At 34.6% G+C, this 25,200-nt stretch overlaps 1 protein-coding gene across 4 annotated transcripts in view; it reads left to right on the forward strand.

The window, feature by feature from the left end:
• The window catches only part of Tpst (tyrosylprotein sulfotransferase), a 77,347-nt gene extending 53,583 nt beyond the window's left edge, over positions 1 to 23,764 (forward strand). For 2 of the 4 annotated variants that reach the window (XM_018454324.1, XM_018454326.1), the window contains 8 exons: positions 1,618 to 1,724; positions 17,289 to 17,497; positions 19,827 to 19,960; positions 20,481 to 20,589; positions 21,146 to 21,340; positions 21,690 to 21,943; positions 22,312 to 22,509; positions 23,018 to 23,764. In XM_018454324.1, the coding sequence (XP_018309826.1) occupies positions 17,357 to 17,497; positions 19,827 to 19,960; positions 20,481 to 20,589; positions 21,146 to 21,340; positions 21,690 to 21,943; positions 22,312 to 22,509; positions 23,018 to 23,132 (1,146 nt within the window). In that variant the 5' untranslated portion in view covers positions 1,618 to 1,724; positions 17,289 to 17,356 and the 3' untranslated portion in view covers positions 23,133 to 23,764. The remainder of the gene's footprint in view (positions 1 to 1,617; positions 1,725 to 17,288; positions 17,498 to 19,826; positions 19,961 to 20,480; positions 20,590 to 21,145; positions 21,341 to 21,689; positions 21,944 to 22,311; positions 22,510 to 23,017) is intronic. The other 2 variants (XM_018454325.1, XM_018454327.1) reach the window with 1 other exon arrangement.
• The last annotated feature ends 1,436 nt before the right edge of the window (positions 23,765 to 25,200 follow it).

Below are 25,200 nucleotides of genomic sequence, written 5' to 3' on the forward strand. Positions count from 1 at the left end.
ATCTCTTATATGTGTATAAATTTATCTTTTAAATATACAGGATATTTAAAAAAAACCATTCAGCATTTAGGTATATGGTAGATAGTACACACTATACTCAGTAAAGAAACCTTTAATGAACAAAAGTCGAAAAACTCAATCATTTCTGAGATATAAATAATTTTATATGTAGTGTCATAACTCTGACTTATTTTCTACGTGTCATATGCGACTTGAAAATTTATCTCAGTGTTTACAAATCGCGCTCTGAATATTCTGATTTCCTACATATTTTTTATAATGAAAAATTTCACCTCGAATCAGTAAGTTGGCATCAACAAGCCATTACGATTGGATAGGCATTATGTGAAATCACCTCATTGGGACCTGTAATTCTCTCAAATAGGCTTATCTCATTTTCTCTCTTTTCACGTTATATAAATGCTGAATGATTTTTTAACACCCTGTTTTTATACATATGTGCAAATATCATCTTTTGACGTTATTATTATTAAACAAGTGCATGTACGGAACACATACATACTTTTTTATTTTAAATAATATAATTTATCGCATCCTAGTTATTTTACATGCTTTTTTTACAGCTTCTATAAAATTTATGTTTGCGTTTGTATTCATTAAATCATAATGGTCTCATTTAAAAGGATTGGAAGGGTCTCGTTTTCTAACGAACGCATTTGTCCTGTGACACACAACGCTGTTCGTATATTAATTACCTACTGAAAAGCTATTATGCAAGAGAAATGTCCTTTCAATGCGTGTTTCTGGCTATGTCACTATCAAAGTTAATGAATAAATGTAAAGCAAGATAGTGTTTACAAAATATTGTAGAAAAAATATGAGGTGCACTATGAAAAAGAGAAATTTTCCCGCCATATTTTCTGTAATATAAATATGTCAACGATATATATATATATATATAGCTATATATTATACATAGCTGTAAACAAAGAGCTCTGATTCATCAGTTTCTAACTAATACATTTATTCTCCTATACGGTGCGTCCGCTATACTAATTATTTCGACATTGTTCTCGAGCCACGAATACCACGTTGTACGCGCAACGTTTGTTAATTGGTCACAGCAGCATTTGATCGGGTTCGACCAAACAGACCGATTTGTTTGTGTCCGAAACGCAATAACGCACTCAACGTGCTCGCGTTTCAAAACTGTGTCTCTCTTTCTCTCTCTCTTTTAAAGAGAATAAGAGATCCAATATCCGTTTACGATCGTTACGAGAAAATCATATTTCGCATCAAAAAAGCACATTCTATATATTCTTCGATTGTGCAGGATGTTTCAAAATTAAGAATTTTAAGTGAAAAAATTCTATGTCAGTTAGAATCATTCCATTTATAACATCCCAAGATGAAAATTTGCAAGATTAATGTTCTTTTTGTATTTATATTCTGTAACGTCTTAACAGCTTATTGATTTATCGGAAAATATTACCGCGCGTGTCCTTTCGTCTTTCAAGATATATATATATATATATATATAACAGTTATTGCCACGGTTACGGGTAATTAGTGTTAATTGAACGAAGAGTGAGAGCATCTCGGTTTGCTCGTGGGCTGAAGCGAACGATCGTTTAACGGCCAATTAAATCTCGGCAGGTTGCACCGCTTCTCAACGACGGGATTACCGTTGTTTGCCGTTGTCTCGCGATTACCAACTATTCCAGGACCATTCCAAGACCAGCGGTCAAATTGGACGAAGTGGGGTGAGTATGAACAAAAAGTTACTCGGTTTAGCAAATTGGTTCTGGATTAACTCTCAAGACAATATCGATCTGTAAAATCGTTATCTAAAAATACTTTAATACATTTTCTCTTTATTTTAACAATAATCTTTTTTATTGGAAAAACGTCTCTTTTTTTCAATTTTAACTCCTTTTCATTGCATTTTGACATTTTTATTTAATTCGGATATTTTTATGACATTTTTCCAGAGCATTTAGGATTAAGATCAATAGAGAGCATTGAAAAGATTAATTTGATGATCAATTAAATTAATTACTATAACGATGAAAAAAATAATATTACGTCCTGAGAGAATTTAACATTCCTATTTTTTTTTCAAAAAAGTATAAAACATAAACTTTAATACGGGATAAAGTTCCTATTTTGTATTAAAGACATCTACTGTTATTAAAATTAAAAATTTGTGATGCATGTATTTTCTTATTATTGTTAAGCGCATCGCTACAATTTTACTCGCGTTAATTATGAAACGAACTAGAACTTTTGAAGCTGTCAAGGCAATAACTGGAAGAAGAATTCTCCCATCTTCTTATGTCAAACGTATTTTCGTCGAGGCGCTCGTTTCCAATGAGATTCTCTTTCGCTCAAAGAGTACAAAAGCGCATCTTCTTCCCTTGTCTTCTCACTTCCACGATTCTCATTTCCTCTGAGGAGGATTCCTCCGGTTTGGCCCCGTCTGTGCTAGTTTCGTGCTTAATCTACTAAGTCCACCTTTCTCCTTTCTCTTTTTCTTCGTTTGCGATTTGACTTCATGACCGATAGACTAGAAAAATACACATTCGATTAAAAACGGATTTCACCGATAGGAACATACGCGGGCGGGCTGTTGTCAAGCAATCGCGAAATTAAAAGGCTTCAATCTTTGATCGATATTCATTTTCCACGCACCTGTTGAGCTCATTAACGAAATAAATTTACATCTACTCGCGCTGTACTGTTTCTTTGTGGTAAATTTTCATCCGATAAATTACTACGGAATATTGCGTGAAATGAAAAGTATAACGTTAAAAAAACTGAAAAGTTGCAACGTTAGACTTGGAACGGCTTCTTTAGCTCTCAATTTATATTTGTCGACGTATTTGTGGAGCAAATGGACGGCAATAAATAATTCGGCGGAAGGAAGGCGCGAATACCTCGAGAGCGCAAAAATCCACGTCACAGAGCCGGCGGTACTCTTCAGGACCTAATTAACTCGTGATGCGTTAAAACTCCATGAGAGCGCTCGTTTTGCACACATGGAATGAAATATCGTCATATCGTGACCGCGTGAATATTCACGTTGAAATATGCAGCGCGTATTGATGCGCGAGACGAGTACCTTGTGGGAATCGCGTTTTGATCAAACGGAAATTAGAATTCTAATTTCCGGTACTCTTATCACCGAAGCCTGTCGTATACTTCAACCTAATGATATGCCTCTCTTCGTTCCTCAAGAAAAAAAAACTGTAGATCAAAAGAGAGAGAGAGAGAAAAAAAGAGAAAATTTAAATTGGTTATTAGATATTAAAGTTTAACCTTTTCCTTTCAAATGTATTATGTAACATTTCTATTTTTCCTTTCTTTCCTAACGTTATAATAAAATCGTTGGGGCAATGATATCGATGAGAAAACGGCCAAGAAAATCGATTCCAATTTGTCGCCGGTCTGCAGTTAAAACGTCGGCTGGCAAATTTAAGCGACAGGCATACCCTGCGTCATTTATTCATCGCGAACGAATTATGAGCGCGCAGTGGAAGCTCATTTTAAGCGCGCCGATCGACGCCACGAGGGAGCGACAGAACCTATGTCGAAATCGAATCCGACATTTCTACTGAGTCGTGCAAATCAACGGTTGAATTATTCATCGACGAACGGTGCCGTTACCCTCCTTAAAACGTCATTCGTGCCCTTGTTTCATCCCTCGTTTGATCACATTTGGATCGATAGGTCGATAAAAGGTCCCTATTATTGATCGGAATATGATGTACAGGATGTTGATATTTTGTAAGAATGCTCCGCTATTCTGACTATCGTGTCACTTAATATATTTATTGTGTACAAAAGGAAAATTTCATGAGCTGCGTGGGACAGTGAATACGTTGATTTCCGTACGATTGAATGCGATATGATCCTACTCTGATTTCCATTTCTTTGAAATCCTTTTATATAATAATAATATTATATAAATAATTTTTATATAAATAATATTATTGAATAATATTATTTCAATAAAATAATGCAATATATACTTTTCAATAATATTGTATTTTTATCTTATACGAAAATAATATGTATCATATTATTTTTATATTGCCATTTTTTAACTTTTTGTTGCATTAAATTGCTTCAAGAACTTCATATTTATTTAATAATACATCATTTTTCACGTTATTAATTTTCCGCCAGCAACTAGGATCTTTAAACGCATCATTTTGACTGTGAATTTTAACAATAAATTTAAATCTATAAAAATTAAATAAATAAAATATAATCCGACTTCTGTGACGATAAAAATTCGTTGTTAAAGCTTTGACAAGTACACTAGAATTTTTTCATATTCTTATATAATCGCGAACAATAAAAAATTTCTCTGTTTCTTAAAGGTCTCTATTGTTGACGAAAGAGTTAAAATTCATATTGCTGGCAGAGGGTTCGATAGTGTGAGATTTAAATACATATTTAAATATGTATGTACATATATATATATATGATTTGTTTACACTAATTTTATGAAATGGAGTGTGCAAAGATCTCTGACTTCATCTTTTTCTTTTATTCTTATATCGAAAATACACTAAAAATACAATTCGAACGAAACTTCTGTGTCGAATGCTGCTAAATTATTAGGTGACCAATTTATATTTGGCGAGACAACCGATAAACAATTTGGCACATTGCTCACCAGAGAAATCACGATAGAAGCAACAAAAGGGTACCTTTATCTTCCGGCGAGAGATTCAACTTTGGAAATCCCTATTTATGGCGACTATTTCTGACACACGTGTGCCGGATATTCCTCGCGAGAATCCTGCGTCGTCCCATAAACTATAAAGCATACGGTTGATCTGGATAGATCCAAATCGATGATTGTCTATCTTATTGCATCGCATGGCGAATAGGCTCTTACCGACAATGAGAGGAGAAAAAGAGAGAGGAGGGATTGTATTAGCTTGTGATTGTATCAGTTGTAACACGGTAAAAGGAGAAATAAAGAAATTAAAACATTGAAAAAGATAAAAAGTAATTATAAGAATAAATTGCAATGTTATTCAATTTACTTCTAATTATACTCTTCAAGAGAATATAATAAATGCATTTTCTCGCTTCTTGTATCAAATATGAAGCAGTTATAATTGTGAAAGATGCTACATGGGAGAGGAGATCTTGGCTTATTTAATAAATTAAGTCATTGATTACGTTTGTCGTATATTCCTTTCAAATATGTTTCTGTTTGTTGAGTCTTTCAAACTCTTTCACGAAATAAAAATAACGAAACAGAATGCGTTCGATAGTCCGACACAATTAAAATGCAGCGAATACTTAAGCCCTTTTAGAGTATCGATGCACCTTTCGTTCTGTTTCTCTCTTCCTCTCTTTTTACAATTGAAAATGCGATCAACTAAACCACTACACTGCGTCGAAAATACTTTTCGTTAAAAACGAACGAATATATATAGTGCGAGTATAGCACCAAACTCTTCACGTTTAATTCACGCTCGATTACGCGCAAATGCGCATAGAAGAAAAAAGCGATTAAAGGATTTCGCGTTACGGTGCATTTCCGTATCTTCTCTCAACCTCCGAATTTCTCTCTCTAGGTGTTAAACGAGAAACAACATTCAGCAATTCTAGGATATTGTCGACGCTTTAACAGCCGCAGATCCTATGCGTTCGAAAGCAATTTTTTCCTCAACAAAAATCCAATCGATAGTCATAATAGGATTGCACACAGGTTCAAAAGTAGTTCAGTTAACTGTGAGCAAAAAGCCACAACGTGTGAGTTGTCCTCAAATCACTGAATGTCCCTTCAAACTCCGGATTGAATGTCCTTTCAAACTACGATTTTTTATAAATAATTTTTCCTTTAGCGAAAAAATCGTGGTGATGTGATAATGCTATCTCCCGCATGAAAATCCCTATGTCCTATAAATTGGCATCACAGAAATCCAACCGGATATATCGTATACTTATGTGAGTTATAACTCGCTCGAATATAGGAGTGTCTTAAACCGAAACGTTAGTCTCGAAGAGATAACTTAATTATAAATATGTAGAAGCCTGCGAATTGCACAATGTGAATATAATATCTGTCTGTTCACGGTCAGATCGTTAATTAATGAATTCACTTTTATAACGTAAGCTCCGACGAATAATAGAAACGCAGTTGAAAGTCTAAAAGATCATATAATCTCTAATTAGTACTGCTTATGTTTATTAATTTTTTACAAAAAAATATTTTAAAAACTAGAAGTTAAAGGAAGAGGATTTATTTCATTTTTGCAGTACGATATACATTTCGACTGAAGTCGACAAGAAGAAACGACGTAAAGTATCTGAATATTATCAGCCGCATGCAGCCGATTTTCCTTTTCCTCGCTTTCCCGTTCACAAATGGCGAGAGGTTCCTGGCTGTTTCGCGATAGTATCGATTTTCCATTTCTTTCGCTACGAACTCAGAAAAGGAATCACGTCGTTATTACATAATCATTATAATGTCGTTTGCGTTAAACGTTAAATACAACCGGAATCAGTATTGTTATAATACATATACCGGTGGCTTTTTTACAGATTATTTAAATCCTTTTTCCTTGGCGAAAAGATTAGTTACAGATTTCTTTAAAATATCTCAAATAAATTGTATCGTTTAATCGAATTCAAAGTTAAAAATGTAGCTGTTACATACATTCGGATTATTTTAAATTGAAATAATCGTGATAATTAACGAAATGTTCCATTATCGTAATATTTATTATTCTTGTTATTTTATTCCGAGGGGGCAGATATGGAAAGTCGGTTTGAAAAGAAAAGCAAAGGATATTACGTGCATATTTTTCGTTTCTGTCAGCTTTACGGTTTCTTCTTATTTTTAAAGTTGATTTTACAAAAGCGCTCTTGTTTCGAACGCAGTTAACTTTGAATGCGAACTGGTCTCTAATTACTGCACCCTCTTTTCGATGATGTTCTGTTTACTATATTCCCCGATGGAGGGACAGTCTCGCGTATAAAAACGTTCAACGAAAAAGGGACGATGCAAATATAAATACGCGAATGGGAGAAGCGCATATTTCTCGCTCGCGGTATTGAAAAATTGAGTGCTCCGGCAAAGCTTGGGAACGCGGCTTCCCAACTCGTGCCCATTCTTTTGCTCTCTATTCTCCGGCAGGGATTTGAGTTCGTTTTTATATATTTTTGACTGTTTTCCGGGCCGAAAGGTCGTGCGGAAAATATCGACCTATCTTCGTATGGATATATGATCCCGCGTGGATATACGATAGGATGTCGATAGTAGCCGATGCACAAGTTTTTAATTTGAATTTTAGATACGACAAAGTTCGTCACTCTGGTTACAGAATTAATCCATTTATTGAATAAAATTTAAAAAAAAAAATTCGCACAATCGTTACATCTTTAATCGTCTCAGTTTTAAAGAAAAAAAAAACAAAACCTTAAGAAATGGAAGCTTTAATGATTTGTCGAATATTTGTACTTTGTACGAAACTCCATCATTCTTCTTTCCCGATGGTATATGTAAATTAAATTTCCTCGTTTCAATCGTAAAAACTAGTAAAAAGTGGAAACTGTTCCGACGACAGGCATTCACCTGGTTAACGTATCGCAGATCAGGAATATATTAAATGCGATAAAAATATCGGACGTATCGCCTTATGCAGCCTTCTTTCTCATTTCTCTTCCGCGTCTCTCGACGTTATGGAGATGCAATACGCACTATGTATTTTATCGCTCGCTTCTCGTCGAATGTAGGTTACATCTCGTGCTCGATAAGTCGACAAAAGCGAAAGCAAAAAGACATAAAAAGTCAACGCGTTCGAAAGAATAGCGCGTGCACTCTCTGGTCGATGCACCGGTAAAAGACGATCGTGAAATGCGAAATCATCGTTTCCCACGGGAACACTGGACAAAATACAAATCAATTTGTCAACAAGTATATTTTCGTGAAGTTGTCTCGACATATCGCATCTCCATTTTAAAAATCTGTCACAATCTGAAGAGATTGAACTTTTGCGAAAAGAAGGATTTTGAAAATTAATGACACAGTAGAAAGCTTGAAGTTTCATCGATTGAGAAAGTACAAATCTTATTTAACAATAAGATTTGTACAAATGATATATACAGTTACTACCACTTGGATTGAAATAGAAAGATCTTCAATGAGAATACAAAGATACATTGTTAGAAATTTCTTAATAACTTTTAATTAACATGTAAAGGAAGCTTGATTCAAGCCCGTCAATGAAAAATAATGAATGTTGTATATGAATATTTATTTGATGTCTTAAATTTCATTAACATATGTGTTACTTTTAATGTATATACTTTTATTGAATTTAATATACATGTTCATTACTTTTACATGGGATAGATGTGTGTGTGTGTGTGTGTGTGTGTGTATGTGTATATATTTATGTATATATATTTTACGCATATCGCAGCGTCAGTTAAAAATCACTGCAAATTACAAGCATGTATAATACTTTCATATACATATAAGAATATAAGAATGTGAATTCATCAACGGAAGTATAATTCTACAAAGAGTAGTAAGAAATCTCAAGTCTTAACCAGCCTTAACCTAAATAGGTGACTATGATTTTTCCCATCTACAAGCTGTTAATTATACAGCAAGTTTAACTCGACTAATGGGAAGGAATAAGTCGAATTTGGCCAGACTTAAGAAAATCGGTTATAATCTTATTGTTAGTCGTACAAGTCGACTGTTAACCAACTTCACCGCGATTCATCGGTAAGACCGACTACCGACTCATTATAGAATTAACATTAACTTACATTGATGTACTTACATTCTTATATTCACAATATGCACTAATAAACATAGTACTTTCCACGGCAATCATAATCTCGATACAAGCGGGTGTCCAGAATAGTCTAGAAATCAGTAAAAACAATTGATGGGTTTGTTTCGCACAATCGCCACGGAAAGCGCCAAAATTTAATGAACATGTACATTAAAGTTTACTTAATTTACAGTGAGTTGAAATATTATTTGTCTCCGTATATTAAAAGTATATTAAATTTCAATACACTTATATATTTTAATTTACTTGAATTTAATTTCATTAACATATAGGTTAAATATCGTTTCAGTTACGAGTGATTTAAATATCATTTACCATTATATATTAAAAGTTCATGAAATTTCATGACATTTTTAACAGTGTATCAGTTATTGTTAAATTTTATTATATATACTTATAAATTAATAAAATTAGTACTACTTGGGTTTTATTTTTTAATTTGATATAACAATTTTTTCATAGATCGTAAGATATTTCTTGACTTTGCCTTCTTTTATCATTTACTATTATTACTATTATTTATTTATTTCTATTATTTGCGATGATTAGTAGTAATAATCAAGTAAGGATAATTATTTGATAAACACCACGAGATATGATAACATCCGATGTTATGTAAATGTTTATTCATCGAACTGCCCAAGCTCTTACAAGCTTGGGAAGTTACAGTTTCAGATGGAGTCTGCAAGAGCCTGCAGCTAGAGATGCAAGGGGATTAAATCTATTTCCCCTCCTTCTCAATAGTTGCTTCTCGGTTTCGGAGCATTCTCGATCCAAGTATCGAAAGCCTGCTGGCCATTTCCGGCTTTCGTTGCAATCCACGCACGTTTCTAATATCCTGAAGCGTCGAAAAGCACGATAGGAGCGATATTTCTCGATAGATATTTCTGAGAATTATCGATTTTCTTAGAATGTTGCGCAAATGTTACATTCTGCCGGAAATTACATTAGATGCTTCCTGTTTTCCTTATCGCGAACTTTAAGCGGAGATACGGAATTCTGTAATCAGCTCAAAATTGAAAACAGTTTCTTTGCAACTTTCTTTCTTCTTTCCGTTATTTAATGCTTGTCTTAATCTATTGCAGTAAAGATTTTCTTTTAATGAAAATTCAAAGTGTCCTAACGCTAGAGATAGATAATGGTTTGGATAGATAATGGATAGATAATGGTTATTTCTTGCGAAATGTTGGTTTTTATCAGTGAGGACATCGAGAAACCGATAGTTTCCGAGTTATAAGCCATTGAAGATGTGAAAGCAAGCGATTTCCGTGGATTAAACTTTGCAACCGCAAATAATTAGTGGAACATCATCTGCTTTTTAATTTGCAGGACTTTGACGAAACATTAATCTCAAAACTAATTAATTTAATCTTTACAAGATAATCACAATTATTTAATAGATACGTATAATATAATTCAGCGCACGCGCAAACACACACACATACACACCACAATTTTATCTAGTTGTCAATATTGCTCCAAGAATACGACTACCTGACGCTGTGACGTTTGCAGATAAATTATGTTCTGAGTTGGAGTAATGGGACGAAACATGGCAAAATGTAATGTACGTAGGTTATTTAAAAAGCCGTTTAAAAATTCGTTACGAACCATTGCCCGCGGGTATTCGATATAAATTGAGAACGATCACCATACAAACGACGGGTTCGTTATAAAAAATCTATTTTTGGTACGTGACCGACAAACTGAATTGGACAGCTTTCGTATAACACGATTTGATCATCTCTACAGCGTATTTACTAAACTTGTAGAAATTAAATAAGATCTTGTCTAAATAAGAGCTACTTTCTTCCGTCGCTGTAACGATATCCTCAGATCTGTATTTAAACTTTTTATATATATTTTATTTTAATTATATATACTATATATGTGTATATATATATATATTTGAAATTATCGTTAAATTGTACAAAATTAAATTATTACAAAAGTAGAAGTTTTGGATAGATAAATATCTCCTAGAATTTTTAATATCGAAAATTGCATCCGCTATTTTTTAGTTACATCGCAAATTTGATAATTCATATAAATTCATTATTATCCACCGTAAATTCGGGTTGTATGCTCTTAATGGTTCTGGGACACCTTATACGTAAAGTTTCATCACGAATTCTGTCGGGAATAATGGATCGTCTAAAATGGTTCTGGACTGACACTATGAAACTACAAGACTCGATCTTCCGTTCCGATGCGAGGAGAATCGATCGGTTACGTTTGCGGTGAGATCGCGTGGCTTAACTTCATTTGGGCGCCGTCTCAGGATATCCCAGCGGATAATAATTCTCCAATATGTATAAGGGTAGTCGTCTTGAATTATGATACGTTACAGATGAGAAAAATTGCTGGTAGTTACGCACACGAACGGGTAAAACATAATTTGATTTAATATTGAATTAACGGTTATCAAATCACGATCAATCACGTATCAGTAATCAAATCAGCATGATTTATTAATTAAGATAGTTAATAAATTATCATACATTATTGAGCACATTAAGCATACATTATCATATTATTTCATAGTATAGCACCGATAATAATTCCGACGAAAAGCATTGCTATCAAAATTGCTATCACTAAAATTACTAAAAAAATCTAACGTTCTTGTTTTTCTTACTTTAAAAATTGGTACACTAATTTCAGATTATTTATAACTCGTGACAAAATTTTATTTACAATTTTATGTGTGTGCACACCGTATAAAACAGAAAGCCTTTGCAGAATCAAAATGCAAACGTATATAGAACGCATATATCAAAGTTTGCGCACGCACAAATCATAATGCACGGCACATAAAATCATAAATGAAATTCCGTTCTGTGTTCTGTCGCGAATTATAGATTGTCCAGAGTGAACTTTGCTGTGATAATCGTTAATCCGGTTACTCACGACACACACACACACACACACACACACACACACACACACACACACACACACAACACACACACACACAAAACACACACACACACACACACACACACCTATATTGTTTATTGATAAAATTGGAATAAACGCATTTTGCATGCCACAGATAAAAGGATAAAAGTTAACAGATGATATTTCATACGCAATTAAGTAGGTATGATCGTTAAAGTATGGACGATACCCCCCACATTTGACCTACTTAACCTGGTGGCATCCCGTTTCATCCTCCATGACAATATCCAATATCGAACGATGTCGGACGAGTTTCGTGGCAAACAGTTAACTTTCGCGAAAATTTGTACTGTCAATAATAAACCGGCCGGCCGATGAGATCGGTGCAATCAAATGACATGGGCAATAAAAGCGAGCCGGAATTTCATTTTCGCGATATTCGTCCGCGTTGGATATTCACACGGTCGATGCTGATGCCACTCCCTTCCCGATGGTCCGACAAATCCGAATTATTTCTCGCTGTGAAACGATAAATCGAACGATTAAATCTCGCTCGAGGGCTAGCCCATCCCGACCAAAATGTAACGCGCCGAAGTGGAATTAAAAGGGTTACAAAACGCGTTACGCGAACGCAAATCCAGGGTTGAGTTTTGAAATTTCGCGAATACCTTCGCGTAGACGCTATAATTAAAATTTATTCGTCGACGTATTTAATCGAGTTCTCGCGAAAAATCAATAATGTAAAGATAATAAAAAATCATATAATATACACAATTTTTTCGGTTTATATGATTAAAATAATATAACGGAAAGATTGTTATTTAATACATGATGTTTTTTTACTGTTATACGGTGCCTGAAATCTTTTTCCGTGATATTCTTCGGCGGTTTGCAGTGCCTTATCGTTGACCTAGCCAAAATGACGTTCGCTTGAACGTTCATAAAAAAATATTGATCCTTGACAAGAGAATAGGATTGAAAAGAACATCGCGCGTCGGTTGTCACATCGACGTTTTGCATCGGAACAATGCATCCTCTCTCTACTCGAGAGTTTTCTGCTACTCCAAAAACACTTCAGTGCTCCCAGCGTACTCGCCTTCGCCGCCAAACAGTAACTTCTTTCCTCCTCGGCAGACCGAGGAATCACCCGAAAGGACATTATTTTGAGACGATCGATAACATCCAGAACGCCGTAACCGAATCCTTCGAAGAAGAAAACTCGCGGTGCGAGTTCACTCCTGCAAGAGAAGAAGGAGTGGGGAATTTTGCGAGGAATTTATTTTCGAGGAGACAATCGAAATTGCTTCGAGGTCAGAAATCCACGTATATACATCAGAAACTGTCAAAGAAGATCCGAAAAAGATCAAACAAATAATTATTTTATTCATTTTTTCTTCCTTTTATTACTTTAGATGATAAATTTCATAAGCGCTAAAAAATATTTAAATTTTTTACTTATTTTCCTTCTTTCGCAAAAGGTAGATAAAAATTAAAATCTGTTAGCGAACGTTTTCGATGTTATTATCTTTGCAAACAAAACTCAATTCCAGAAAGTTCGTAGGAAGTGCGCCCACTTTCCGCAAATTTTCCGACACTGTGTACAGCAGCTTTGGTCAAATTAAATTCGACATTTATTTAACTTTTAACTCGATGCGGTTTAGGTCGCACGCGAGCGCGAGTACGAACGTGGGCTTTCAATTAGCGTGCAAGCTCACGCGCGACCCGATGTTGCATTTGCGCTTCCGGATTCACGGTTTCCGGTGCTCGGTTTCCGACCGCTGATCCCGGCAGTTTCCTCGTTAAAAATTGGCGAATCAGAGAATACGTTTCAGTATGTAAACTGAGCGATTTATTGCCGTTCGGTGAGTTTCTAAGCCGCAGCTGTCGTCCTCGTTAAAACGTTAATAAAAGATTTTTTTAATTCTCAAAATTATATATTTGAATATTAAATAAATTAAATTGATGCTATATTTACACATATAAATATATGACTTATAGTTATTATGATTTTCTTATAACTGATTATATTAATATGTCTCATTACTTTAGAGAATAAATCTAGATAATCTAAAATAAAAAAAGAATATTATATAAACTTAAAATTAGGATATACGTACATTAGTAAATGAAGTCACAGAATAACATTTTACGGACGTATTTTTTTGCGAATTTGTGATTGATTTTTATTCGAAAGTTTGATGGATTACTTTTATTCGTAATATTTTGAATATGAATCTTTGATATTTTACTGTATGCGAAACGTGCTGAAGTGTCTGCTACAAAAAAAAGCTGCCGATTTTCGTTTTTTCGCCGACGTTGTCGATGTAATGCCGCTTTAATGGGTTGACACTTTTCAGAAGCAGCGTAATAAAAGAATTTTTGTCGCGGGGAAAAAGCGGAAAAGAATGGCCACTGTCGAGCTAAGTAAGCTTGACCGCTGCTTTCTGTTCCCGACGTGCAGTTACGAAGTTCCTGCTAGAATTCGTGCCGTGTCGATCGACTTTCGATAGCGATAGCGAGGAACAAAGGAGAATCTCGATAAACTACAACGACTGGACTCACCTAAGTGAAGTCTCATCTATGTGATAATGAACGATACGAATAAAATTGAGCGAATCTCTATTGAATTGAGAATTAAATTGCCGCATTAAAAACGCGAACCTTTACGAAAATTTATTTCGTAATGTGAATTGTTTTTCTGCTTTCAAACAGATAACCAGGAAATCGAGTAATTGACATGAAATATTTAAAGAACGCGAGTAAAACACAGAATAACCTACGGATATTTGGCGACGTGATATAAAAGCTCTCGGCTGAATTTGAAATAAACGTTGCAACAAATACAACGAGACACAGTTAGAACGCACGAGCAATGAAATTGCGAAATCCATTATTATTGTTGTTTATTATTATTATTATCCTTGTTGTTATTGTTATTATAATTACAATTATTATTACATGCATCACATGTCGATGAATACCAATAAATCGTGGATGTTCCAGCATCAACATAATTTTAAAAGATCACATTAATTATTACGTGCCACCGAATATTATGAGAAGTTTGACTGATTTCTAGTTGAACTTCTCTTTCTTCTCATTCCATTTTCATCCTTTTCCTTTTACGTGATTCCAGAATGTTGCATTTCGAGCGTTTAATTGATATTGTAGTTGCTGCAGCTTCGAATGAATTGGGAGATTCTCTACTTTTTTTCTGAAGCCAGTCTATAATGCATATCTTTTGTCCGCAACCCTGTATCGCGGCTGCTATTGTTCCACAGCTTTCGCGATTAAAGTTTAAATTGCGAGCGAGCGAGTGTTCAACGTGGTGGATGAGCTTGATGGAGAAACGGCCCGTTCACGATTATACACGCGAAAGGTGGAAGCCAAATATTTGATGGACATCAACTTTCGGTTGAATTCGCAGCCACGCTGTAAAACAAAAATCGCCATTTTTCCCTGCTGTTGCATGTCAAATTGCAAGTTACTGTTAGGCGAAATCGAAACTCTAAAATATATGTGGAATAATTCTATCTGACTTTTTTTTTAAATTGAGACAGAATTTTGCAAAAATTTTGTCACCATAATTTTTAACGAGATTTCATGTTATTATTGGTGAGTTATATGAATTATTGTCATTAAGCATAATTAATTATTTGTCTTTTGATTATTTTTGGCATACTCGTTAATGATTTTTTTATTAAGAAATTAATTCATTTTTTAATTAAGGACATGAAAGGAATACGCGTACGTGTATTGATTTTATTTTACCATAAATTTATATACAGCCTTTTTTTAAACTAAATAAATTAATAAATACTGATAAATATATTTTTCCAAACATTTGCACAAATATTTTTTATTATCGATAATTTCGAGGATAATTTTTACAATAAAAAAATTCTGAAATTTTCATCATCATAATAGACATCATAATTGACATCATCATAATAGTTTTGATTTTATTACTATACATGTTGCGCAATATTAGGAAAGAATTTTTGCTATGGATTCGAATCGAACGATCCGGGTCAAATCAATAACTAGAAACTCAAGTGAGGTCCACCTTTTGTGCTACGATTGATTCGTTTTCGTTAGCCTGCTAGTCAAGTAACGACGTCGGTTATAATGGGGTATCGATTAAAATAGCCACGTTACTCTAAGGCACGTCGAATTTTCATTAAACTTACACATCAAAGACGAATAGCGTACGATTACAAACCCATCGTGATTATAAAAATAAAAGGAGTCCAAAAAAAAGGAACTTGATCCGGTGTTCTCTCGACACTTTTCTGACAAAGCAATAAATTGCAGGTCTCTTTGTATACGGCGCATACTTTAATTCATCTTCGTTTAAATGTCGTTCAAATTGTACTGGATAGTCTGTACACAATAATAGAGGTTATTCCTTTCGTGAAAATATTAAAAGAAAATCGCAATTTTTTTTGTTTTATTTTTTTTATTGAAAAATAAGAGTATTGATAAAAATTTAAACATACTTCGGTGCTTATAGTCCTAATTCTTCAAAAAGTCATAGGCTTACCGTGAATCAATGAACCCTGACAGAGTTGCCAATCCGTACAGAATATTTCACTTCGCTTTCTCGTTTGTCGATGCTCCCTAAAGTTCCTTTTCAAGCTTAGAGTTCATTATACATCGCTCCTCTGTCCGGACTCTTTACATTGATCCATTAGCATAATAGTATAATAGCACGGCTGGGCGTGTATTTTAAGGATATATAATATCATTGAAATACCACGAGCGAACGAAAGGCGACCAATATTTTGTGAATGCTAGCAGTCAGACGTCGTAAACATCGACTCCATTATTGATTCTCTCTCTCTCTCTCTCTTTCTTTTTCTCTTACGCCGTACGGTGCTGCACGGATATCAATTTTACGACAATTCGACGTGTTAGACAAATACGGAGCTCAAGGTACCGAGCGCGAAAACAATATCGACGGCACATGTCCAGAAGAACCGGGTAAGATTCATGGGAGTCGGGAAAGTGGCTCGGGAGAAAGAAAACGTGGATAGAAAAGCCACGGTAAAACGAGTTGCGTGCGTATGTTTCACGTCGAGATGTGAGATGTCGAAACGATCAGTGAATTTCGAAAATTAACCAAGATTTCTTCACGCTATTTCATTTATCGTATCATGATTTGATCCGGAATCTTCGATTTCGAAAAGGAGACAATGGAGACAATCGTTCTTCGCGATCTGTTTGCGTGAATTTTTTGAAGAATTCATTTTCGGTCCCAGTTTAGACTAAGTCCTAGAAATATGTAGAAATGAATGACGTAAGGAAATAAATGAGTAATTTTACATTTAATAAAGATCACCACTTTATAAGTATCGCTTAAAGTTTCTATGAAAAACTCGTAGAGATTAACTCATTACGGTCCGATTGGGAATTAAGTCTATAACTAGATTACTTTCTTTAAGATTATCGAGAACTAATGAGAATGATATTTTTAATCTTGCCCTCAATGGAAATTATAATTTCTAATACTTTAGATATCTGAGAAAAGTCCATCTTCTGAAAAAAGAAATTAAAAGAAAGAATTAAGAGGAATTGTATTTGTTGCAGATACAATGAGGTAGTAAACTGTTCACGGAGCACCTGGTGAGAGGTGGGTTTTTAGCACGACGGGCGATATGTTTCTGTCGAGCCGCAGCGGCCGAAAGGGGCCCATCGCCTGTCTGGTGGGCCTCCTCCTCATCTTCGCTCTTTATCAGCTGGGCATTATTTGCGGCTCCACCAGGTACATGCCCACGGCCATGATGGTCAGCAAGGAGGTAAGAACCAGGCACTTCAACCAATCTAGTATAATCCTCCATTTGGTAAAAATCATACTACTTTTCCGATTACTCAACACGAGATAAAGAGGGCAAATTCCTTCTCGATTAAATGAAAGGGATGAATTTGGGAAAACATTAAACATGTTAAAAACCCTAGTGGAAATCTCCTCATAGGTGGTTCCAAAAATGCCCATGACCCATGGGTATATGCCAATTTTAGAAGAGTATATACCCATTTAAAATGGGTATATACTCGTTTCAAATCTTCCCATCATAAGGAGATTTCCACCAAGAAAGGCATCTTCTATCCTCTCTATTTAAGCGAGGAATTTTAATTGGCCCCTTTATAACAGCTTTATTTTATTTTCTCTCCCTTGGTCTTCTTCGTCCCAGTGCGATAATAACAATAATAATCGGAATAATAATAACGATAATATAATACGAGCGTGGTGTATTATCGCGGCTTGCGCGGCAGTGTCCCTACATTATTAATCGGCAATTAATGGCTGTCAAAGTATTAATTGTGTCCAGTTGTTAAAAGCTCTGTTTTGCGCAAATATTGAATCTGAATGAGTTTACCAATCGAACGATACGTGGCCCGGCAATGAGATTCGTGAAAGGAACTCATTTAAATTCGAATATACTTTGCGTTTAAATTAAATATTATCTCTTCTCTTCTTCCAAGTCGAATCTCCTCTGTCGTGCGCTTTATACATTTATTCTGGCGATGTTTCTTCGCTCTTAGAAATACAATCTTTCAATTGAAATAACAATTGAAATATCGGTCGGAAACTTTTCTCAACTCAATAAATTCACTCAGTTCGTCTTTCGACGTTCTCATAATTTTTGTCGTAAGTTTTTTCCTAAAAATTTCGTAACCAGAAACTTTGTTGTTGATTCTCAACTATCTTAAAATATCTCTCAACTTTTTCAATGCGACGCAGAGATACTTTACTAACTTTTTGAATTGGAACATATATATTCCACATACTTAAAAAAAATCACACATCTAAATATCATTAAAGTCAAATAGAACATTTGATTTCTTATTTTAAAGTGGTTTGTTTTAAAAATTTTCGAATGTTATAATTGATGTAACTTATTCCTTTAAAAAAAATATATATATAATGTGTGTGAAAGAGTTAAATGATAAATTATTGAACAAATGGCTTACATTATTGCAAACGTGTATACATTACGAAGAAATGAAAAATTATCTCGTCGCGTTACGTACCTTGTCGCACTTCCGTTACTGTCAGATTAGAAGGAAAAGAAATGTGTCTACGAACTTAAACTGTCAGGCCACGTATTAGCGGGCGGGCAGCTGCAACTCCTGAAGCTTCATCTTGGCCTTAATCAACGCCAAACTACCGCTACCGAGCGTAGAGAAAGGGATGTCCGACGTTCCTGAAGAATAGTTCGACGAACTTGCTCCTACCGACGAAGTCGATACACCGACGACGAGTCTAACTTCCGAGCCAATTCCGCGTCTTTCCCGATCTACTTCCGCCGACGCGACTTGCAGGCGCTTTTATTAATTTTCTTGTAGACTTACTTTAATTGCGTTAAGGTAGTTACCGGTAGTAAAATACCGGAACGAACGACGAGTAAGAGTTTATATCCCACTTACTTATGAGCGTAACTCGGTAAAAAGTATTTTTTAAGTACTTGTACTTGTATCAGTTATCCAACGAAATAACGATATGCGTTGCTGGCAAAACTGAGTAGACGTATAACTTTTTTTAGTACAGGAATATATGAGCAAAGTCATAATTTTTTAAATTAAAGATGATAAAAAGTATATGGTATTTTTTGTGAATTACAGTAAATAAATGACAGAATTTTATTTTTCATTTAATTTGAAATCCAAAATTCACGTAAACACAATTTTAATCAGACATATATACGGTTGCTGAAATATTTGACGTTAAAAGTTCAAAGCATTAAAAAGGTTAGCAGACGAATTTTTAGTATACTAAACCACTTTTCAGTGGCCTTTTTCGAACGACAAAGAACAAAATTGACTATAGCTTTAAAGTTTGCTTTAGACGATCTATACTTCGCTTCGGTTCACACAGGAATTTTTATTTATAATTTTTTTGTCATGTGTATTTTGATGTATACTTGTATTTTAATATGTATATTACATGCGCGCGTTTTGATTCTTCAATATCTGTCGTATTATACTACATATAAAATTATGAATAAAATTGTATCTTGAATTCTGACACAAATTCTATAGATCGTCTAAAGCAGATTTAAAAAGCTTTTAGATTCATTAATATTTTTACAGTTTTTGATTGTTATATTATAATTTGCTTAACAGAAATACGTGATCGGACCGTTTGATCGCAAGACGTACACGTACGACCGTTACATGCCACTCATTTTCATTGGTGGTGTACCACGATCAGGTACAACCCTAATGCGTGCCATGCTAGACGCGCACCCTGACGTGAGGTAAGTCGCAATCATCATTTAAAATGATAAATGATAAATTTGTTGGAATAAATAAATAAATACACATTAATTAAATTCAATTAGAGCATAAAGCGTTAAAAGTGCATGAAAAGGATAATTGTATTCACGTCGTACAGACGTGGGCATTTGTAAACTTGTATTGGTTTCAATTTAATTTTCTGTAGCTGATATATTTATTTATTTTTAGAACAACAGAATATTTATAGATATATGGTATATGTATATTTATATAAATATTCATCTCCCAACGCAAAAAAGATCAAATAAATTTATATCTATATGATATAAAAGCATCGTTTGTGTTGAAAAATAAAATTTGTTATCGCCAAGATAATATATATTTTTAACATATATAATAATGATATTAAAATATACACATATATTAAAACACACAACATATAAAATTAAATTCTGAAATCTCTGATACGAATTATGGATCTAAAATGACCTTCAAATGGGGATTATATTCGACCAAATATCTTTATGGATTTTGTTCAAGATGCGGACAAGAGACCAGGGTTATACCAAGGATTCTCCAGATGAAGATGCACTGGTCCAAGTCCGAGAAGGAAAACGTACGGCTCACTGAAGCGGGGATCTCGAAAGAGGTAAACCTGCGTTCTGAAAAGCGCGCAAAAGGGTATATTTCAGCACTGAGACAGATCTGAATAATTTAAGTATCGTCCAACGAAAAAATTTGCAGCAGGAAAAAGTTTTCAGCGTTTGTCCTATTTTATCGAGAGTGGTACATTTCTCTTGCGCGATCTTAAAAAAGTCCAAGGAGTACTCCGTAAAACTTCTCGCTGCAACACAGCATATTTATTCGGATGTTTACCTCGATATTTAATAAATGTGCATCCCTCTCTCCTAAAACTAAATAAGGATTTAAAAATTTGCATGCGTAGTTTGGATAATTATATCATCGCGACGTGAAATTATAAAGTTTGCTGTTCATGTAAATCGTAAGTTGGTCGTGTTAGTTCGAGGCTAATGTAAGAGGCTCATAGTAACTTCTCCAAACTCTTCATCTCTCATGAATAATTAAAATTAAAATTTACGCATATGAAACTTGCGGAAATACGAAACTGAGAGATGTGTTTTACAACGGAAAGAAGGAGTATTATTCGCGGCTTGAAATATCGAGAATGTGCTATTTTTCTTTAGGTGATAGACAGTGCGATAGCGGCATTCTGCTTAGAAATAATAGCACGACACGCTGAGCCCGCGCCGAGGTTGTGCAACAAGGATCCACTCACCCTGAAGATGGGCTCGTACATCCTCGAGCTCTTCCCGAACGCAAAATTTATATTCATGGTGCGCGACGGACGCGCGACGGTGCATTCCATCATATCCAGGAAGGTAAAAAAAAGCTTTACGTAACAACGTTACGTTATTCTCCAAAAATATGTTTGGTTGTTCGACAGTTATGTCATTCTTCTGTCGAAATAAGCTTTAAATAAAATTACTGATTAAGTTTTGTAACTAAGAAACTTTTTTCTATTAATTGCTTTTTGCGTTTTTTTCTCATTTTTAATATTGCAAATCATTATAATAGCATCCCGCATTTCGTTACGTGTGTTCCTTCACATTTTAAATACACATTTTTTAAATTATAGAATTATTTTTCTTGTACATCTATATATATAATATATATATATATACATATAAAATAGTTCAATACGATTCTCTCAGCGCCTTCTTTTCATAGGTCACCATAACGGGATTTGATTTAACGTCATATCGGCAGTCTCTCATCAGGTGGAATCACGCAATTTCTGTAATGTACGGTCAATGCAAGGAACTGGGGCCTGAGAGATGTCTGATGGTCCCTTACGAGCAGCTGGTGTTACACCCGCGCCAATGGATGAAGAAGATATTAAACTATCTGGACGTACCGTGGAACGAGTCTGTCATGCATCACGAGGAATTCATTAACAAACCCGGTGGAGTGCCTCTGAGCAAGTAAGCGAGAAGAGTGGAGGAAATAGCAGCGCATTTAAACTTAACAGTTGTTACCGAATTCGAGCGAAATGCATGTATACACGTTAAAATAATGCATGAAAATAACGTCGTTAATCTTGAATATGTATTAATGTTATAATGCATTTCGTATTAATAATGCGAAAATTATGTAACAGTGTAACAAAATAATTTTCGCGTATTAATATCAGAACAATAATACGATAAATTAATTTTTCACATTATCAGCATTAAAGTAATATTTATACAATGTAGTAGAATGACGTTCTGCTAAATTAATATAACGAAATTAATAAATGTGTATATAGAATCACGTTTCGTATTAATATCAAAATCATGTTTGACGACAGGGTCGAGAGGTCATCGGACCAAATCATAAAGCCTGTAAATCTGGCAGCGCTAACCAAATGGGTCGGTAACATTCCCGAGGACGTGGTGAGAGAGATGGCAGACATCGCACCAATGCTCTCCGTACTCGGCTATGATCCTTACGCGAATCCGCCCGTTTATGGCGCACCGGACAGTTTAGTTAGCGACAACACCAGACGGTACGTTCCCATTTGTTACGCTGCATGGCTGTTACAGTTGTTACATATAGTATTGCTCATGAGCGATGTATATTCAAACGGTGTACCGTGAACCAGAATTAAACCGAAATGGGACGAAATTATTTTGACATATTGCAGGAATACAAAGCGAAATGGATATTACGGTCGAGCTTTTAAATTAATCAAAGATTCTTAAATAAAGATTTCTTTCAATAATTAAACTTAATTTTAAATTGTGAAGAGAATCTTGTGTTACAGATTTTTATCAGTATTCATATCAAATAGTATTTATCGATTAATCATTGTTTACTTTGGATAATCTAAAATAGCTTTTTAATATGGTGTTAAAATATTTTTGCAAGAGCGAAAATAACGCCCGATGTTTATATTAAAGGATTTTGTAAATATATCCGATTTCTGAAGGAGTAAAAGCATCAACTATGAATTCTAACCGAAGTGAAAGCATTATAACTGTTCGGTTTATATATGTTCAATTTCTGCCTTTCAGAGTGTTGGCTGGTGAAAAACTCTGGGAGGAGAAGGCGCGGGCGTACCATCTATCGCATAGGCCAATCGAGAACAGCAATGAGGAAGCTGCTTCCAGCACAGCCCCAGTCGCGTGACCCCGCGTGATTCTCATAGACACGAACGACACGTAACCGACTACCAACTTAAGTCCCATCGATTTAGGATTCCCGCGTATACGGAGAGACCACTCTGTTGTACTTTCAAAGTAAACTCGGTCTCACACGACGCCGACGATGAATCGCGTCGTGAATTAATCGCTCTTGTCGTATTTCCTCAGTCTCCGTTATCGCATCGCGACAACGATAAATTAATCGATCATTCCTCGCGACGCTTATTTATTCGCATAAGGATCGCGCTTCACGAAGACAGATGACGTAATGTACTAAGCCGTGACTAGAAAATAGGATGCACCCGAAATAAGCGGTCAAACTTCGAGAGACGGGCTATTCCGTTATTTGACAGTTCATGAAGCACCGATCAAGCGTTCCTTTTGCGACATACCCCTTTAAAACGAAAAGAAGCGCAAAGTTCGTTCTAAGATGAAACTTCTATGAATTTTCTCAGCGTTCTTGCTGTATTCTACCGCAGACGAAAACTGTAGGAGCAAGTATCTAACTCGGAGAAAGAGAGAAACAAGACACATAATCGTATGACTTTTTCGTCTTCAGAACAAATAGAATAAATTCCTAATGTTTGGTCGTTTATTTGCGGACTCTCTTGTATATTACCGCGATAACTATATAATATATATAGTTATAGTAATATTTTTAATAGTAAAAATATTAATTTAAAAGATTTTTTTTTATGCAATAACGAAACAAATCTACATAATTTCGTTTTATATATTCTATACTTAAAATAGATTTCACGAATTATGGTTACAAATTCAATATTAGATATTGATCCTTTTATTTCTTCTGTATAATATTATTTACAAATTTATTTTTAAATTAAAAAATAAGAAATATTTAAAAAGGAGCTTTTTATTAATTAACTTGTTATCATATGACAAACATTCATTTATCCGTAGGTATTTTATAAATAACATTACAATGTCGTAATGTTATGAGTTAGACTTTAAATCGACGATACCATCATTGTCTACTATGTATAGTCAAGAACAATAAGCATGAAATGCGTCGCACTAGCGATAAAGCAACTTCGAACATTGCGTATTATGAAGGATCGGACCCTAATAGAGATTATCAGAGATTTCAGTAAGTTGAATTCTGTAGCAATGCTCTAGAAAAATGCAAAGAATTTTCTAATTGTTACGTTTTTATGTCACAACAATTTTTCAATGTGAGAATAATTTTTATGTACTCGTAGAAAGCTATAACGTTAAGTTATGGGTTCGGCCTTCTTTTATTAAATGACATCGATCAACAACGGCCAGTGATTTTAAAGAGAAGTGTTTAGAGTATTTAGCAAGAGACATACTTCAGACGTGTAAAGAACGGGAGAGTAAAACTTCTCTCTTTTTTTCCCTTCACAAATAAAGTCTCTGGTTGGTCGATACAGGGGGATATAATCCAACGCGAAATTCTAGAACAATTCAACATTAAATGCGATTATCCAATTACACGGGGCAAAATTATGCAAAAACGAGTTAACCTGTCAGTGGTAATTTTAGATAAATTAAATTAAAAAACCCCTGGGTTTTATGTTGCCGACACAGCAGTGTGGGCTAAGTACACGCAACTTATATTTATTCTTTTTTTTTTGTTCTGGGTAAACTCGTTCATGTATAACACCGTCCAATTAACGTATGTATGTCTACAAAGTTCGCGTACTGGTGTTTTTATCCTCCGTACCTCCACCGCATCGTTTTACTACTTATTGTAACGAATTCACGTGAAATTAAATGAAATTTTTCATGTTCGCCATATTTTTTAGATAGCGTAATTCATCTATGGCGTTTTTAAGTAGACCTTTTCGGTCGATATCTGTTTAAAGAAATAATAAATTGCAAATATATTTCTGATATATAATATTAGAAATTAATATTGGATTGGTATCAAAGCTTTGTCATCAAAGAAAGTTAAAACTTCGAAAAACTAAAACAGTTTTATATAGTTTTATTTCTATCAATCGAGAGAAATAGAAAGAGTTCACAAAATTAAAAATATTTTTCCTTAAATTTTCTCTCTTATATAAAGAGTT

This window comes from Mycetomoellerius zeteki, unplaced genomic scaffold (assembly GCF_001594055.1).
Source record: "Mycetomoellerius zeteki isolate Tzet28-1 unplaced genomic scaffold, Tzet1.0 scaffold433, whole genome shotgun sequence".
NCBI lineage: Eukaryota > Metazoa > Arthropoda > Insecta > Hymenoptera > Formicidae > Mycetomoellerius > Mycetomoellerius zeteki.